A 19324-nucleotide genomic window follows, 5' to 3' on the forward strand; every position below is an offset into this window, starting at 1 on the left:
TGAATGCTGGAGGATTATAGTTTTATTTTTAACTTATTTTGAAATAACCTCAAATTTACAGAAAAGCTGCCAGATTGTTACAAATAATTTCTTTATACCTTTAACTCAGATTCATGAAATTGTAACCTTTTGCTACATCTCTATTATTTTTTCTAAATTTTCAGGTAGACTGTATATAGCATGCTCTGTATCTCTCTCTCTTTTTTTTAATATATGAAATTTATTGTCAAATTGGTTTCCATACAACACCAAGTGCTCATCCCAAAAGATGCCCTCTTCAATACCCATCACTCACCCTCCCCTCCCTCCCACCTCCCATGCTCTTTATCTCTGAATATGAGCGTTTCCTAACAAGGATATGCTTTTACATAACTATAGTACAGTTACTAAAAAAAGTGCGTGGGTTTTTTTCTTACATAGGATCCAATGGAGGGTCACATCTTCGTTTGGCGGTCACACATAGTCTCCCTTTAACCTCTAAGGGCTCCTAGCCTTCCTTTGTTTTTGTAATATTGACAATTTTAAAGAATAAAAAGGCAAGTCATTTTATTGAATGCCCCTCAGTTTGGGTTTCTCTCTTCTTTCCTCATGACTGGATTCAGGTTATAAATTTCAGCTTAAGTATTAACATAATTCATGGTATGTTCTTCTCAAAGGATATCTGGAGGCACATAAGGTCCATTTCCCATCATTACATAGTTGCCATTTCTCTATTTGTAATTAATAAATTAGCTGTGGGACTTAATTTGAGATCATGCTCATAATTTGTTCCTCAGAAAACTTCTCTCACCTCAGATTTAACATTCACTGGTGAAATCTGCCTGAATCAATTCTTAGTATGATGACTGCAAAATGGTGATTTCTTATCTCCATCTCTCCTTCCACATTTACTAGTCAACATCCCATGGTAAAAAAGAGTTATCTCTTCTCTTTTATTTAATCATTTATCTATTTTATTAGTTGAAAGGACTAGTGGATTACTTTATTCAGGTATACTCCATTTATTGTCCTTACTTAATACTCAAATTTGACCAGTGGAAATCCACAGAAGATGGCTGCTGGGTCTTTTACATGTCCCCAAATTTTGGGCGGCCCCCCTGCTCCAGCTCCAGAATCAGTCTTTTCTCCAAGGAACCCTCAAGTTCACTTTAGTGAAGATTAATATTTAGAATCTAAGGTCTGGGTGGAAAAATTGGTATGTTTCTGTTCTAAAAATGGAAAAGATATTCTTCCTATGAGCACTGCCTTTAGATTAGTTTGTGAAAGACGTGTACAAGATTCTACTCAGGGCAACAACATCTAGTTGAGCTCTCAAAAAAAAGGACTTTTAAAATGTGTGAGCAAGTATTTCAACTTGGCCAACCAACTATGATTTATTGTGTAAGCTATAATACAGCTCACTCAATCTTACTTTAGAGATTTTAAAACTCTAAATAAACTTTCTGAGTCTTTACAGTCAAGCTATTCCATTAACTTTCTCTGAAAGGCAACCCAACTCTTAACAGGATATTAAATATTCTTCAAACTCCTTAGAAGGCCATATTTATGTTCTGTTTACAACCAACCTTCCTTGGTTTAAGAGCTTTCTTTCATGCCACCAATGGAAGCAAGAAAAATATCAAGAGCAAAGGCATTGTGTATTAATGAAGTGAAATAAAGAATACAGAACACAAAAGGTCTATTTTAGTAGAGACTCAATAAATTAAAACCACATTTAGTAATAGGCTAACCTTATCCACATGCAAAGCCCAAATAATCAGTCTGAAATGCAAAAAGTTCATCTGGCAAAGTTATGTAAGCAGTCTGTGAAACAGAAGATCAAACAGAATCTTCTTTTGTAATACATACACATTAATCTTTTTTCAATACTTTGAGGTCTTTATCCCCATATGCTTTCTACAGACCAGAAACAACTAAAGATTAAAAATCTAAGGTAAGAATCTATCATGTGAAAAGAAGCTAAGAAGTATACTGGCTAAATATTTTTTTTAAATAAAATAACTTGGGATTGTTTCTTTTAAAGTACAAATCATCAGGGTGCCTGGACGGCTCAGTCGGCTTAAGCGTCTGAACTCTTGATTTCGGCTCAGGTCATGATCTCACGGTTCATGAGTTCGAGCCCCTCATCGGGCTCTGCACTTTCAGTGCAGATTCTCTCTCTCCCTCTCTGTTCCTCCCCAACTTGTGCTCTCTCTCGCAAAACAAATAAACTTTAAAAAAAATAATAAAGTACAAATCTTCTTTCATAAAATAATGCACATTTTACACACTCTTAGGATACAATTTTTTTTAAAGTGTCAAGGAGAGTCACTGAATGTGTAGGACTATTAAGTTCTTCAGGAACAGAAACCTCATTAAATATCTATCCGTAGCTATACATACAGATGTAGATATACATGCACATACATATGCTAGAGGTCAAGGGATATAATGGGAAAAAAAATGGAACCAGGAGACTTGAGTTCTCATAAAGCAACATATTACAGGACCTCGAGTAAGCTGGGCTAATATTTTATGGGCTTTCATACTGTCATTTGTAAAATGAGGCAGTTAGAGCCAATGGCTTTAGAACTTCTTTACTATTTCATCTGCTGTCATAGTTTACCATTTCACTCTATATCATAAATTCATAAGGTTAATGAGACTTTCCCAAAGCAAAAAACAAAATTTAAGCTAAATAGGAATGAATGGTTTTGATCAATACCCTTGAGCTCCTTACGAGTAGCGATTACTCAATCAGAAAAACAATGTGTATTTTTTTTTCTTTTTTAATGTTTATTTATTGCTGAGACAGAGAGAGACAGAGAGAGACAGAGAATGAGAGGGGAGGGGCAGAGAGAGAGGGAGACACAGAATCGGAAGCAGGCTCCAGGCTGTGAGCTGTCAGCACAGAGCCCGACACAGGGCTCGAACTCACAAACCGTGAGATCATGACCTGAGCCAAAGTCGGTCGCTCAACCGACGGAACCACCCAGGTGCCCCAAACAATGTGTATTTTTTTTTTCTTTTTTAATGTTTATTTATTGCTGAGACAGAGAGAGACAGAGAGAGACAGAGAATGAGAGGGGAGGGGCAGAGAGAGAGGGAGACACAGAATCGGAAGCAGGCTCCAGGCTGTGAGCTGTCAGCACAGAGCCCGACACAGGGCTCGAACTCACAAACCGTGAGATCATGACCTGAGCCAAAGTCGGTCGCTCAACCGACGGAACCACCCAGGCGCCCCAAACAATGTGTATTTTTAACTAGCTAACATTTATTGGAGACTTAGTGTGTCAGGCACTGTGCTGAACTCTTTTAATTGGATCAGCTTGTTTAATTCTGAAGACGTGCCTACAATAGGTATTACTGTCCCTCAGAATAGACAGAGCTTAAAGAAATTAGCTTGCTCAAGGTCACAACAGCTAGTAAATCACAAAGCTGAGACGCAAAAAAGGGTGACTCCAAAGTTTATGCTCTTAACCACCATACTATACTACCTCCTAATAAATAAAGCATGAGTCAAATACGTTCTTCATTTAATCTCTAATAGGTCCTGATTATTCCCATTCTAATTACAATAGAGAAAATTGCTATAGTGACAGCCGACCAAGAAACAATTTCAAATTAATCATGTGAACAGAAAGACTATTTAAAGATTTGCTTTTATTAAAGACAAGTGCTGTGGTTTTGGTAATAAGCAACCTTTCCTTCTTTTTATTTTTTTTTTTTAAATTTTTTTTTTTCAAGGGTTTTTATTTATTTTTGGGACAGAGAGAGACAGAGCATGAACGGGGGAGGGGCAGAGAGAGAGGGAGACACAGAATCGGAAACAGGCTCCAGGCTCCGAGCCATCAGCCCAGAGCCCGACGCGGGGCTCAAACTCACGGACCGCGAGATCGTGACCTGGCTGAAGTCGGACGCTTAACCGACTGCGCCACCCAGGCGCCCCAATGTTTCTTTATTTTGGGGGCAGGGGGGAGGCAGAGAGGGAGGGAGACAGAGAATCCAAAGCAGGCTCCGCACTAAGAGAACAAAGCCCAACGCGGGCTTGAACTCACTAACCGTGAGATGACCTGAGCCAAAGTCAGATGCTCAACCGACTAAGCTACCCAGGCACCCCAGCAACCTTTTCTTTTAATAAAACAAACAACACCATTAAATCTGAAAGACAAGCAAAGTTCTTTTTTTTTTTTTTTTTAAGTTTATTTATTTTGAGAGGGACAGAGAGAGCACAGAAGGGGCAGAGAGGGAGAGAAAGAGAATCCCAAGCAGGCTCCGCACCGTCAGTGCAGAGCCCAGAGTGGGGCTCGAGCACATGAACTGTGAGATTGTGACCTGAGCCAAAGTCTGAGGCTTAACCGACTAAGCCACCCAGGCACTCAAGGCCAGCAAAGATCTTAAGGTGTGATATTATTACTCATTTCCGTGCCTTTAGGCAGACAAAAAAACCTCCTGACAATTACCCCAGATGGCAGGGTTTGTCCAAGAGAACATCTCTTCAGATAGCATCAGTCTTGTCTCCATCACCATTTCAAATTTACTGCATAACTCTGATTACCAACATAAAGGTTCAAAGACAAAGCTGACAACAGACATTCTTTCTTGCTTCCAGTTAGGCCACTTCAACTAGCCTGTCTGCTGACTGGTAGAACATGTGTAACTTTAGCAACAATCCTTTTGCGGGGTATACAGCATTTTAAGAAGCGGATGAAAAAGATAATGTACATACAAATCATGCACCAGAAAATGCCTTCTATGGGTTACTTTCACCCCTCCAAGCGCCTAAAGCAAACCTTCTCCTTTATATTCTCTATATATTTCTTCAAGATGCAAGCTGTCTCTCAAACTCTCAGAAAACCTCTTTCTTAGATGAATTTAAGCCTAGAAATAGTCAGTTCTGACAAGATATCGTTAAGTAAGGATATTATACAAAGCAGAATAAGCCAGAATCCAAAAATTAAAGGCATAAAAAATAAAACATCCAAAAAGATAGCCATTTGGATGGGAATAAATTTTATAAACAAAACTACCCATTTCAACTTTCTTCATTCCTCCTATAGAGTAATAAACAGGTTTCTCTAACACACAATGTCCTCCAACCAAAGAGATTTTTGGTTTCATGTATTGTGTGACCCTTAAACCCAATTTTGGTTTCAAATATGGGTTGATGTCCACTGAACAACTTACAGAAATTAAAAAGCAGAGCCCACATGCACTGTGGGTCTACTCTGTATCTCATCTGAGCACAGAAGAAACAAGGAAAATTACCCTTCTTTGATCCAACCCTGGATGAAGCACTGAAGAATTTCTTCACTGTGGTAACCTTGCGGGTCTTCTCATTGGTTTTTTTTTCTTCAAACTTGGAAAATGTAAGGGATTGGGCCCCCTGGCTGCTCTGACTGCTGGCAAAGGCCTCTTCCTCCTCCCGCTGAAGTCTGCAATTCAAGAGAGATTAAGAATGAGCCAGACATCCTCCAAGTTTTCCTTGTATCTGAAGCTATTACTCAATGAATTGCAGGGAGATCTTGAATTTTTAGAAATGGAGGCTAAACATATCAAATAGGTCTGAAGTGCCTGAATGAAACTATCCCACACACTCCTAGACTTCAAAAGGAACCTTCTCCATAGATCATATTCATTTAACAATATACTAAGGTTACATAAAAGGAACTCTAGTCCTTTTCCCTAACAAGCTCAAGGTTGAAAAGGAAAAAGATAAGTATATAATGTTCCTACAGTAGAGTAAAACCTAATTGCTATGAGAACATAGGAAAGAACAACTTAATCTGCTGGAGGAGACAAAGAAGGTTTTACAGTGGTGCTATTTACACCGGTCTTAAGAGGTGAATAGGGTTCCACTGAGTGAAAGGGCATTCCAGGAAGAGGGAACTACAAATGTGAAGGCATATGGTTTCCTTTGCAGATCAAGATCAGCGTAGTCACCGGTGTGACCAGGTGGTTAAGAAACCTTGACTACTGAGCCCATTATAATCCTAGATTTTATCATGTAGTGGGGAACCATGAAAGACTGTAAATCCAATAAATGACCATCATCAGATCTGTACTTTAAAAAAATAATGCAGGTTGCTATGTGATAACTTGAGGGGCAATAATTAAGAATATATTATACAAAGATTTAAGTGAGAAAATATAGATCTGGAAACTAAGAAAGGATGAAATTCAAGAAACTTCTTTGAGCTGGAATAAATTCTATTTATTGGTCAGATAAGTGGTGTAAAGGAGAAATTAAGAATGACTCCCAAAGAAACGGGAACCCTCTTGCACTGTTGGTGGGAATGCAAATTGGTGCAGCCACTCTGGAAAACAGTGTGGAGGTTTCTCAAAAAATTAAAAATAGACCTACCCTATGACCCAGCAATAGCACTGCTAGGAATTTATCCAAGGGATACAGGAGTACTGATGCATAGGGGCACTTGTACCCCAATGTTTATAGCAGCACTCTCAACAATAACCAAATTGTGGAAAGAGCCTAAATGTCCATCCACTGATGAATGGATAAAGAAATTGTGGTTTATCTACACAATGGAGTACTACGTGGCAATGAGAAAGAATGAAATATGGCCCTTTGTAGCAACATGGATGGAACTGGAGAGTGTGATGCTAAGTGAAATAAGCCATACAGAGAAAGACAGATACCATATGGTTTCACTCTTATGTGGATCCTGAGAAACTTAACAGAAACCCATGGGGGAGGGGAAGGAAAATAAAAAAAAGAGGTTAGAGTGGAAGAGAGCCAAAGCATAAGAGACTCTTAAAAACTGAGAACAAACTGAGGGTTGATGGGGGGTGGGAGGGAGGGGAGGGTGGGGGATGGGTATTGAGGAGGGCACCTTTTGGGATGAACACTGGGTGTTGTATGGAAACCAATTTGACAATAAACTCCATATATTAAAAAAAAAAAAAAAAAAAGAATGACTCCCAATATTTTTTAGCTAACTGAATAAAATAGTGATGTCATTAACTGATACAGAAGAAGGGTAGGAGGAAATGTTGGGATTGAGTAAATAAAAGAAAGAAATTTGACCCTGGACCAGGTCCATCGTATTTGAGGTATTTATAATAAATCTAAAGAGCTATCTATAGAACAATGGTTCTATATGTTGAGCCCAGCAGCATCACCTGGGAACTTGCTAGAAATGCAAATTCCCAGACCTCACTCCCACCCTACTAAAGTCAGAGACTCCAAAATGAGGTCCAGTGATCCCTGTTTTGATAAGTGATTCTCATGCTTGTTCAAATTTGAGAAGGAGTGCTGTAATAAAACTCAAGCAAGGTCATAAACGGAAGCAGAAAAAAATTGCCATGAAGTCATAGGCAGAAGTGTTAGTCTGAGAATGGAATAAGGACACACCTCTCTCCGAGACAAAACAGAAGTCAGCATCAAGATAGGAGTACATTTCGCTGTGGAGAGGGGAGAAAGCTGCTTTCTTCATGAAACAGGATCAGCTACTGAGATGTTCAGGAGTGCAGTGGGAAATCTGAGCAAATACTTAATGTTCTATATTTTCTCTTTTGGACCATAGAGTTACTGAAAGCAGTGAGTATGCATTATAATTCTCCAAGTTCACCACAGATGCTAGAAAAGTAGTCACTCAACAAATATGGATGATTAGGTATTAAAAAACTAGCAAAAGATGTCAGAGTTCAGTCTGATGTTCTTTTATGGAGAAGTTTTACTGTTTCTAGAATGTTTTGGCAAGAGATTAACATCATTCATGGCATTTTATTCATCTCTATACTCACCAGCCATTCCATCTTTTAGTTTTTATCATAATCATATTTCTGGATAATATAAACTACTTTGGACTAACAAACCTCATTTTTAAGAAACAGTTAAATTTCCAAAATGCACACGCTCTATATACAAATCAAAAAAGTTTTTACTATTATGTGTTTATCACCATGGCAGGAGCTATGCTGGATGTATTTTAAGAGTGAAAAAACTGAGGGGCGTCTGGGTGGCTCAGTCTGTTGGGCGTCCGACTCCGTCTCAGGTCACGATCTCAGTCTGTGAGTTTGAGCCCCGCGTCAGGCTCTGTGCTGACAGCTCAGAGCCTGGAGCCTGCTTCGGATTCTGCGTCTCTCTCTCTCTCTCTGCCCCTCCCCTGCTCATACTCTGTCTCTGACTCAAAAATAAACAAAAAAATTAAAAAAAAATTAAAAAAAAAAAGAATGAAAAAAATGATGCCTGATGAGAGCCATGTGCTTGGTACATCAGCTAATGTTCACCATGAAATCTGTGTATCTCCATTCTTCTTCTCTGAGAAGTCTATTTTATCTATCTAAAAGAACTCAGTCTAACACACTCTAAACACGAAATAATTACAAGACAAAGATAAAATGAAGAAATCACTGAAAGCTATTCATTAAGTGTTGACTGAGAAGAAGAAGAGAAAAAGTTCACTTCTAACACTAAGCTGACTCGCTGATAGCTCACAACAGGGGAGAAAAATGGATTTTGACAATGACTGAGCTATATCTCCAAGTGTATCGCTGTTAAACCACCCCTAGGTAAGTCCTTTTACCGCTCTGCCAGTTCCCAATCCTCCTGAATCTGCTTCTGCCTGGCTTTGTGGTACTCCTCCCTCCAGCACTTGGAGCAGAAACCCTGCCAAGCGGGGTTGCCATAGTAACCACATCCTTTCTTGCATAGGAGCTCCGACTGATCCACGTGAATTCCACGGCGTTCAGACTTCAGGCTCATCTTCTTTCTGCTAATCAAGTATAAAAAAGAAAGTGTTGTTGCACTATCATTCTTCTGTCAGCACAGGAATTGAGAACAAAAATATGAGCGAGTCCATAGTCTTCAAGCTATTAGGGAGGGAAGGAAGGCTGTGAGGGAGGGAAAGAGTTTAAAGACAGCAAGTTCCTGGGACACAAGGCTGCCTCAATTGGTAGAGCATGCAACTCTTGATCTTGGGTTTATGGGCTTGAACCCCACACTGGGTGCAGAGATTATTTAAAATAAAAATCTTAAAAAAAAAATAAAGCAAACAAGTTCTTGACACAGTCATCCAAAAGAAAACATTTCTTATTTCCCTCTCAATAATACATACAACACTTTAAGAAAGGACTAATATTGGACTAAAGGCCTAAATGTAACACTTGAAACTATAAAACACCTAGAAGAAACCACAGGGAAAAAACTTCATGACATTGGATTTGACAATAATTTCTTGGCTATGACACCAAAACCAGCACAAGCCACAAAAGGAAAACCAGACAAATGTGACTGTATCAAACCTAAAATGTTCTGCATGGAAAAGTAAACAGCCCACAGAGTGAGAAGGCAACCTGTATGGAATGAGAGAAAATATTTGCAAGCCATGTATCTGCTAAGGGATTAATATTCAGAATACATAAAGAATTCCTGTAGCTCAACAACAACAAAAACAAATAATCTAATGAAAAATTAGCAAAGGACTTGCATAGATAATTCTCCAAGGAAGATATACAAATAGCCAACTAACATGTGAAAAGATGCTCAACATCACTAATCAAGGAAATGCACATCGGAACCACAATGAGATACCACTTCACATCCAATAGGATGGCTATGATGAAAAAAAAAGTCAGATAATAACAAGTGTTAGCAAGGATGTGGAGAACTCTCATACAGGGCTGCCTGGAATGTAAAACAGTGCAGCTGCTTTTGGAAACAGTCTGACATCTCCTCAAGCAATTAAACAGAGAGTTACTATATGACCCAGCAATTCCACTCCAAGAGGTGTGTGTGTGTGTGTGTGTGTGTGTGTATACACAAAAGAGATGAAAACATATGTCCACACAGAAACTTGTACACAAGTGTTTAAAACATTATCCATAATAGCCAAAAGGGGATGAATGATAAAGAAATTGTAGTATATCGATACAATGGAGTATTTGACCATAAAAAGGAATTAAATACTGATACATGTCACAACACGATCAACCTTGAAAACATTTTGCTAAGTGAAAGAATCCAGTCATAAAAGGCCACGTATTATATAATCCCCTTCATATGAATGTTCATATGGGGAAATCTACAGAGACAGAAAATAGATTACAGTTGCTTAGGACTAAGGGGGAGAGGGTGGGAATAAAGGAGATAGCTGAAGAGTATGAGGTTTCTTTTTGAGAGGATGAAAATGTTCTCAAGTTGGATGTCATGACGGTTGCCACTGAACTGTTTAACCTTTAAATGGGTGAATTCTATGGTATGTGAATTATACTTCAATGAAGTTATTTTTAAAATACATATCTTGGAGGGGCGCCTGGGTGGCGCAGTCGGTTAAGCGTCCGACTTCAGCCAGGTCACGATCTCGCGGTCCGTGAGTTCGAGCCCCGCGTCAGGCTCTGGGCTGATGGCTCAGAGCCTGGAGCCTGTTTCCGATTCTGTGTCTCCCTCTCTCTCTGCCCCTCCCCCGTTCATGCTCTGTCTCTCTCTGTCCCAAAAATAAATAAAAAAACGTTGAAAAATACATATCTTGGAGATCTTGCAGGTTGAGGCCCAGACCACACAATAATGCAAATGTCACAATAAAGTGAGTCAAATAAATTTTTTGGTTTCCCAGTGCATATATAAGTTAGGTTTACACTATACTGTAGTCCATTTAGTGTTCAATTCTAAAAATTAAAAATGCAAATTTGACACTGAGATAAGGTTACAGGTAAATTAGAATATACCAGTTTTATGGATTGGAGAGGAAATGTGAAAAACAGCAAAGAAACAAAGTCCTAGAAATTGAAGTAGGAGCAACGTTTTTATCAGAGTTTTAGCTATAACAAAGTATAAAACTGTAGGATTTAAGCTTTATGTGGTAAATAACATGGCATTCATATGTAAAAGGTTCAGTATCTGAGTGGTAGTTTTACTGATGTATACATAGTTATTTTAATTGTAGACTTACAATTGCTACATTTTATGTACTTAATAAAGTAATTAACATAAAAAATAATAAAAATTAAAATTAAAAATGCTTTATTGCTAAAAAATGCGAACTACCATCTGCGGTTTCAGTGAATTGTAATCACTGATCATAGATACCATAACAAATAATAATGAAAACGTTCGAAATATTGCCAGAATTACCAGATTTTTGTGACACAGAAACACGGAAGTGAGCAAATGCTGCTGGCAAAATGGCGCGGACAGATTTGCTCAATGCAGGGTTGCCACACAAACCTTCAATTTGTGAAAAAAATGCGGTATCTGTGAAGCTCAATAAAGCAAAGTGCAATAAAGCAAGGTATGCCTGTGAAACTCAACAGAGGAGGGCAGGATGGAAGTCACGGAGATTCAATATTGGCTTTGCAGGTGGAGCGACTATAAGCCAAGGAATGTGGGTGGCTTCTAGAAGCTGAGAATGACCTCAGTCCTATAACCAAAATGGACTAAATTCTGCCAGCATGAGTATATCTGGAAGCAGATTTTCCCCACAGCCTCTAGAAAAGAGCCCAGGCTGGCTGACTCCTTTATTTTGACCTCTTGAGATCTTTAACAGAGTACCCAGCTGAGCCAGGCAGGACTTCTGCCTTAAGAATTTGGGGATAATAAATGGGTATTGTTTTAAGCTGCTAAATTTGTGGCGATTTGTTATGGCAACAACAGAAAACTAACAGGCCTCTTTTCCACATCTCTTTTTGGGAGCCTTTGCACATGTGTTCTAATGCTGCCCAGGGCTGTGTGCCCTGCTGTTCACATGGTGATTATTCTCTCCTACTGTAGGTCTTAGCTTTCACATCGCACTGTCAGGAAGACCTCCCCTGGTTACTCTATCTAAAGTAGTACCTCCCCCAAATCCCCAACTCTCACCTCCACGCTGGCATTATTGCTCTATATCCTACCTATATTGAACAAGGCAGGGTAAGGAAAGAGTTAACCAACCAGGCCTGAGTTGCTCAAAAATCGTGCACATTCTCAGAAAGGCCTGCTTGTGTACTGGCTCATGGTCAGCTTCTGGGAATGGAAGTCTTTATGTCTTTATGTCATAAGTGTCATTATGTTTTGTATGCTCGGGGCTTTGAACCACACTTTAGACAGTCTGCGCAAATAGTGTGATGTATGGTGAACACCTGCTTTCATTCTGGGGGATCCGGAGTCGCATTAACTGTGGTCATACTGTGAAGGCACTTGTGCCTATGTGACCAAACTTCAATAAAAAACCCTGGAATTCAAGGCATAAGTGAGTTTCCTTAACAGAAAATACCTCACACGCGTTGCTACAATTTGTTGCTGGGGGATCAAATGCACCACTGGGAGAAGACTCATGAGAAGACTCAGGCCTGGTATCCTCCAAACTCTGCTCAGTGCACTGTTTTCCTTTATTGATCCTGCTTTGTATCCTCTCACCTGGCTATAAAACATCACCAGGAGAACAGGAGTTCTATGAATCCCATCAAATTACCAAACTTGGGGGGAGTGTTGGGGACTAAGGGTATGATTATAAAGGGGTGGCATGAGAGAGCTCTTAGTGGTTACAGAATAGTCCGGTATCTTGACCGTGACACAAAACTGCTATACACACACAAACGACAGATGTCAATTTCTTGGTTCTGAGAGTATACTATAGTTATGTAAAATGTAGCCTTTGGGGAAAACTGGGCAAAGAGTACACAGGGCCTCTCTGTATTATCTTTGCAACTTCCTGTTACTCTGTCATTTCCAATTAGAGAGGTTTAAAAAATTCCACTTAAATTTTAAATGACAACACGTATGACTGAACCACTGTATATGAGACAGTTAAACAGTGATAACTCAGGTTATTTCCAAATATGGAAAACAAAGAGAGCAAGTGAACTGCCAGAAGTGCATGCCGTGATTTGAAAGGCTATGTAGTGGTGATGATAGCTCTGTTTCAGTGGGGCAAAGCAGGTACAGTCAACACACCTACATTAGACATCAGAGACATGTAAACAGCATATCCCCTTCGGTTATGGAGAAACATACGGGGATCAACCGCCTGAGACTCCATTCTGTCTTTCCCGCACAGAAAGACCTCTCTCTCCCTAATCAGTGGAGCCATAATCCAGAGGCAAGCTGCCACCACCACTGCACCCAAGAGGAAGGCCAGAGGGACATATCCAGATCCTGTTTGAGCACTGCACTCAAATAAGCAGGCTTTTATTGAGCAACCTGGGCATAAAAAATGCATAATTCAACTGGCCCACTACATTAGAGAAGACAGAGTAAAAATGATCTCTACTGCTGAGACAATGGAGAGCCCTGTGAGTTCTGCCCCCAGGCTAGTATTCAATCTGGGTTGAGGTACACTAAAAAAAAGGACAGAGGAATACAAATCCCAGAGTTAGGTGTGTTCTTCCTTAAGACTCTGCATAAAGCCAGATTGATCTCATAAAATCAGCAAAAACAAAAAAACATTTTGTGGATCTGAGTAGCTTCCCACTATTTTCCTTATGAGAGTCCTACTTCCTGTTCTTGGGTTCAGTGCTATGTTCTCATAGTCCGTTCCTCTAGGCTGCAATTTACAAGAAACTTCCAATCAACTCTACTAAAATGATACACTGTCCTTTGACCTCAGTTAAGAAATAAAACTAATAGCTAAGCTTTTTTCCTGAAATTTGATTTTCTCCACTTATGGAAGTATAAGATGCTTACTCTATAAAACCTGATATATATAGACAAGTAGAAAATAAAGTAGAAAGAAAGTCAAAACATCACCCAGAGACATTCACTATATTCTTGTAGTGCTTTCTCTACTCATCACTCATTTATTTAACAAATAATTATACACTGATTTACACTCTATGACAGGCACTTTACAAAAGTAAAAGTAAAGTTTCAGTCATTTTGGCACCTGCTATGTAGTATATGGGAGATATAACTATATATCTAGAAGGCCTGAAAGAAGAATTTAAAACACTATGAACAATGAGGAAATAATTAATTTTAGAATTACAAAATCACATAAAAATTTGTATTTATGTAAAACAAGCTAAATATGTGTAAATGAAATCTATGGAACTCTTACAATAGTCTAACAATAACAAGTTTGTAAACATAAAAAGATCCCATTCACAATAGTATCAAAATGTAAAACCACCCAGGAAATACTTTAATAGTAAAATTACATGATTTACAATAAATATTGAGAACTAAAGAAAGCTAAGGTAGTTGGTAAGGTAAGGCATACCAATTTTTACTGAGGAAATTAAATATATAAATGGCAAATGTTTAAAACATTTCAAGTTTACTACGAATGACAATAAAATCTCAAAAGACGTTTTTTTAAAGTTTATTTTATTTAATTATTTTGGGAGAGAGAGAGTGTGCAAGCACACAGGGGAGGGGCAGAGAGAGCGGTAGAGAGGAATCCCAAGCAGGCTCCGCACTGTCAGCACAGAGCCCTATGCGGGGCTCCAACTCATGAACCATGAGATCATGACCTGAGCCAAAATCAAGAGTCAGACACTTAACTGATTTAATCGCACCTTACGAAACTTTTAAAGGACTAAGGGCTATTTAAGCTTAAAAACTGAAGCAAAATTTTAAAAAGAAAAAGATTCAAATACACAAATTTAAACTTCTATCTAGTTTTTAAAAGGCCCACTTAGAAAATGGAAAGGCAAGGGCAACTGGGTGGCTCAGTCTGTTAAGCGTCCAACTCTTGATTTTAGCTTAGGTCATGGCCTCACAGTTCGTGAGATTGAGCCCGACACTGGGCTCTGTGCTGACAGTGCAGAGCCTGCTTGCGATTCTCTTTTCCTTCTCTCTCTCTCTCAAAATAAATATTTAAAAAAAGAAAATAGGCAAATATTTTAAGAAAATAGGACAATGAAGTATTTTATCATATTTAAAATTATATGAATAAAAAGAAACTGTAAATCTCTGATATGCAGGAGAAGGATACGAGTAGACCAATCACAAAACATGAAAAGCTTCTGAGAAACAGAAACAGAATGTCAAAGGGCTTCTGAATTTTATTTTTATTAAAGTTTATTTATTTTTGAGAAAGAGAGAGAGAGAGACAGAGAGAATCCCACGCAGGCTCCACGTTCAGCATGGAGCCTGATGTGGGGCTTGATCCCACACCGTGAGGTTGAAATCAAGAGTTTAATGTTCAACCAACTGAGCCACCCAGGAGCCTGTGAAGATTTCTGCATTTAAAATTTTGATATATACTACCAAAGTGGCTTCACAAAATGACTGTGTCTATCTACATTCCCACCTATTGTGTATTAGAGAATCTACTTTCCTGGAAACTCATAAATAAATACTATATGACTAATCTTTATTTTGTCCATCTGAAAGGCAAAAAAATAAATCATTTCTTGTTTTAATATGCGCTTCCTAAACCATGTTTAATATTTACTGGTCATTAGCATATCTTCTTTGAAGAATTTAACCATTTGTGTTTTTTGCTCATTTTTCTGTGTCATCTTTTTTCCTTTATTTTCAGTCGAAGTATAGTTGACATATAATCTTTTTTTTCTCTTTATAAGTGCTCTTTTTATGTCATCTTTTAGTCCGTCACTTTATGTTATGAAGACACCACTGTTTTAATCAAAGAGTTAATATTTCAAATCTATATCCAAGTTTCACTAACTTTCGTATCATTAAATACATTGCTTCCAAAATGAATGTAAATACCACACAGAGAAGCAGTGGCACAGTTCCAATGTTAAATACAACAAAACAAAGCATCCAAACACTAGCCTGCCCAAATAATTCCAAGTGGTAATCAAACCCATGAAATATAATGTAGAGTTTATACTGCTGGAATGAGCAAAGCCGGCAGAGCAACATTCTTACAGAATGAGCTCTTGACAACAATCTTCTATTGTATTAAGTCGCACCCTCTCCAGATAAGTGAAATTATGATTCCAATCTGAGCATGCCACTGCCCAGGCTAACAACTCAAACTTGCACACCAAATAAACTGGCTGCTCTGGTCTACTTCCTTCTATGCTCCATCCTCTCTTCCATGGCAGCAGCCAATTCCCCAAAAGGCGAGTTTACTCGATAAGTAAATGACCAAACATTCTCTGGCTTAACTCTACTCAAACTAGCAACAAACTGCAACACATAACATGCTTTCAACCACTAACAGCTTTGTTTTTTCTCAAAGTTCGATCTCAGTTTAGCTTTGCTGCAGCCATTTCACCCTCAGCCATTTGCTGTGGCTGAGCAAAGTGATACACACACATATATCATAAGAGAAATACAAAAAGCAACTAACTGCCTGGATGGAAAATGCATTTATTCAGATTTATTAGCCAGCGCAATGAATTATATATCTGTATTATGTTCTAAGCCTCCGAGAAGTGTCTTGTGTGTAATAAAAATTTAATCCAATTAATCTGCAGAAATTTTCAAAAGCTAAAACCATACTGTCTGTTGTGGGTTAAATTGTGTCCCCAAAAAAGGTTGAATTCAATACTGTGAATGAAACCTGATTTGGAAATAAGCAGATGTAATTACAGAATAAGATCATACTGATTTAGGGTGGTCCCTAAATCCAATAACTGGTGTCCTTACAAAAAGGCCCTGAAAGACACACACACATACACACAGAGGCCACATGGCCTCAGAGGCAGAGATCGCAGTGATGTGGCTGCAAGCCAAGGAACTATAAGACAACCAGCCAGCATCTCCAGCCTTCAGAGACAACACGGCCCTGCTGACACCTTGGTTTTAGATTTCTAGCCTCCAGAATGATGAGAGAATAAATTTTTGTTGTTTTAAGCCACCCCATTTGTTTATAGCAGTCCTAGGAAACTATAAAAATCATCCAGTAAGAATTGTAAACTGTAATCGTAAACAAATAATTGAAAGAAATGAGGTTTCCACAAGTTAACAGAGAACTATGGGTTCACAGCATCACTTGCTCTTTATCAACTGGATAATCACATCTCCCTCCCAGTTCATGAGAACAGTCCTGGCTTATGCCTGTTGTCCTAGCGAAAAGGCATCCATTTGATTCTCAAAAGTCATCTGCTCTGGATAATAAATTACACTGTCATCTTATTTATGAACAAGCCTAGAAAACCCTCTTGTAGTCCACCTTCAAATTCCATCCTGTTCAAATAGCATCTGACTCCCTTTTGCCCACTGACAGATTAATTCTATCCCTCTGGTTCTTACAGCATTTTATATATATAGCTATTATAATACACTCTATTACAATAACTTGCTTATGTGGCCATTCCACATACACAGACACAGCATAGCACTGTTCTGCCAGGAACAGAGTGAATAATCCATACATAGTTCCTAAATTTATTAAATTATTTATTCAGAAGACCAACAAAGTACCTGCATAGACCATTTTCTTTCACTTCTGTCCCATGTACACTCTCCAGGGCCCACTGCAGGTAAGAGTCGAAAATTAAACAGCAAAATGACTAACTTACAAAGCAGGTGTTCTCAAATTTTAGTATGCATCAGTAGCACATGGAGGACTTGTTAAAGCACAGAGTACTTCCTGGCTCCCGACCCACAGTTTCTGATTCAGGAGGTCAGGGGTAGGGCCAGAGAATCTACATTCCTAAGAAGTTCCCAGGTGATGTGGCTAAGGATTACTCTTGGAGAACCACTGTGATAAAGTAAGCATAACAATTATTAATAGATTAATTTCTTCTCATGATTTCATTACTAGTGGGAGAATTTATTTTCTGAATACGATGGAGTAGCTTGTGGCAGACCAACACTCCTACTGAGAATGAAAAAAGCTGGATACATTTTTTAAATCAATGTTTAAAGGCATCAAAAAACAGATGAAGCAATCAAGACTAGAAGCCTCTGGATTCTGGAAAAAGAGACGAATGGTAGAGAAACAAAGTGACATTCTGTGGCCACTTTTTCACCAAGTACATTTGCTGATTTTGGGGCAAAAGGCTGAGAATCCAGACTACAGACAGAGGAACCATGAGAGCTTGTGGAAGAGATGAAACAAAGGCAAGAATCAAGGAGCCAAAATCCCAGGGAAAGTGGAGAGTCAAAGAGCCAGAAAGGTCTAACACAAGGCTGGTTTTTCCCTAAGGACATTTACCAAGTTCTGCAGCTGCACAGAGAGGACCTCAAAACAAAACTGAAAACGTCTGAAAATCAAAAGTGGAATTTTCAGGGGAGCCCAGCTGGCTCAGTTGGTAGAGCATGCAACTCTTGATTTGGGGTTGTAAGTTCAAGCCCCACGTTGGGTGTAGAGATTACTTAAAAATAAAATCTTTAAAGAAAAAAAAGAGTGGAATTTTCAGTAATCTCACTGTTCTCAAGAGACAAAGATTACAGCATAGAAACCACCAGGGGAAGAGATGCCTGTGAATTCACTAAACTATCAGTTGGAAGCCCCAGATGGTAGTGGTAAAGGCAAACCAGAAGGAAACCTAGCCTTATCAACCCATCAACACAATCTCAACCATTAGCTCAGTCCCTAAAAGGATTAGATGATAAGTCCCTACTCTACCTGGCTAGCAAAAGGGAGGAGACATTTCCTCTCTAAAACAATAGCACTGAGGTGCCTGGGTGGCTCAGTTGGCTAAGTGACCAGCTCTTGATTTCTGTACCAATGGCACACAGCCTGCTTGGGATGTGCTCTCTCTCTCTCTCTCAAAAATAAATAAATAAACTTAAAAAAAAAAAAAAAAAAAGAACAGCATCATCTGGAGCTTCATTTTATTCACAACACCCAGCATTTACCTAACTAAAAGCCAAAAAGAAAAAAACAGATGCTCAGATGATCCAGACAATGGAGTTAACAGAAAGACTTTTTATTTTATTTTAATTTTTTAGAGACAGAAAGAAATCCCAGGAGGGGGAGGGGAGAGAGGGAGAGAAGGAGAGAGGAACAAGGAGAGAGGGAGACAGGGAGACAGGAAAAGAGGGAGAGAGGGAGAGATGCAGAGAGAGAGAGGGAGCAAGGGAGAAGCAGGGCACAAGCTTACCTGATGCAGGACTCAAACTCATGAACCATGAGATCATGACCTGAGCTGAAGCTGGATGTTTAACGGACTGAGCCAACCCAGGCGCCCCAAAAGAAAGACTTTTAGGAACACCTGGGTTGGCTCAGTTGGCTAAGTGTCCAACTTCAGTTCAGGTCATGATCTCACTGTTTGTGAGTTCAAGTCCTGCATAGGGCTCTGTGCTGACAGCTCAGAGCCTGGAGCCTGTTTCAGATTCTGTCTCTGTCTCTCTCTAGCTCTCCCCCTCCCCGCTCATGCTCTGTCTCTCTCTCTCTCTCAAAAAATAAAATAAACAATAAAAAAAAAGAAAGACTTTTAAATAATGATAGCTATTTAAATTCCCTATTTAAAAATATAGGTAAAAAATAAATTTAAAATAGGTGAAAAAAGGAGGGTAAGAACATACTTTAAAAATGAAGAATTT

At 38.9% G+C, this 19324-nt stretch overlaps 1 protein-coding gene across 5 annotated transcripts in view; it reads right to left on the bottom strand.

The window, feature by feature from the left end:
* RABGEF1 (RAB guanine nucleotide exchange factor 1) overlaps positions 1 to 19324 on the bottom strand; it is a 62485-nt gene that overhangs the window by 33740 nt on the left and 9421 nt on the right. For 4 of the 5 annotated variants that reach the window (XM_058710764.1, XM_058710761.1, XM_058710760.1 and 1 more), the window contains exons 2-3: positions 8526 to 8714; positions 5248 to 5414 (exon numbers count right to left, since the gene is read on the bottom strand). In XM_058710764.1, coding sequence (XP_058566747.1) covers positions 5248 to 5414; positions 8526 to 8704 — 346 coding nt within the window. In that variant the 5' untranslated portion in view covers positions 8705 to 8714. The remainder of the gene's footprint in view (positions 1 to 5247; positions 5415 to 8525; positions 8715 to 19324) is intronic. The other variant, XM_058710762.1, reaches the window with a different exon arrangement.

The sequence above is a fragment of the Neofelis nebulosa genome, chromosome 18 (genome assembly GCF_028018385.1).
Source record: "Neofelis nebulosa isolate mNeoNeb1 chromosome 18, mNeoNeb1.pri, whole genome shotgun sequence".
In the NCBI taxonomy this organism is placed as follows: domain Eukaryota; kingdom Metazoa; phylum Chordata; class Mammalia; order Carnivora; family Felidae; genus Neofelis; species Neofelis nebulosa.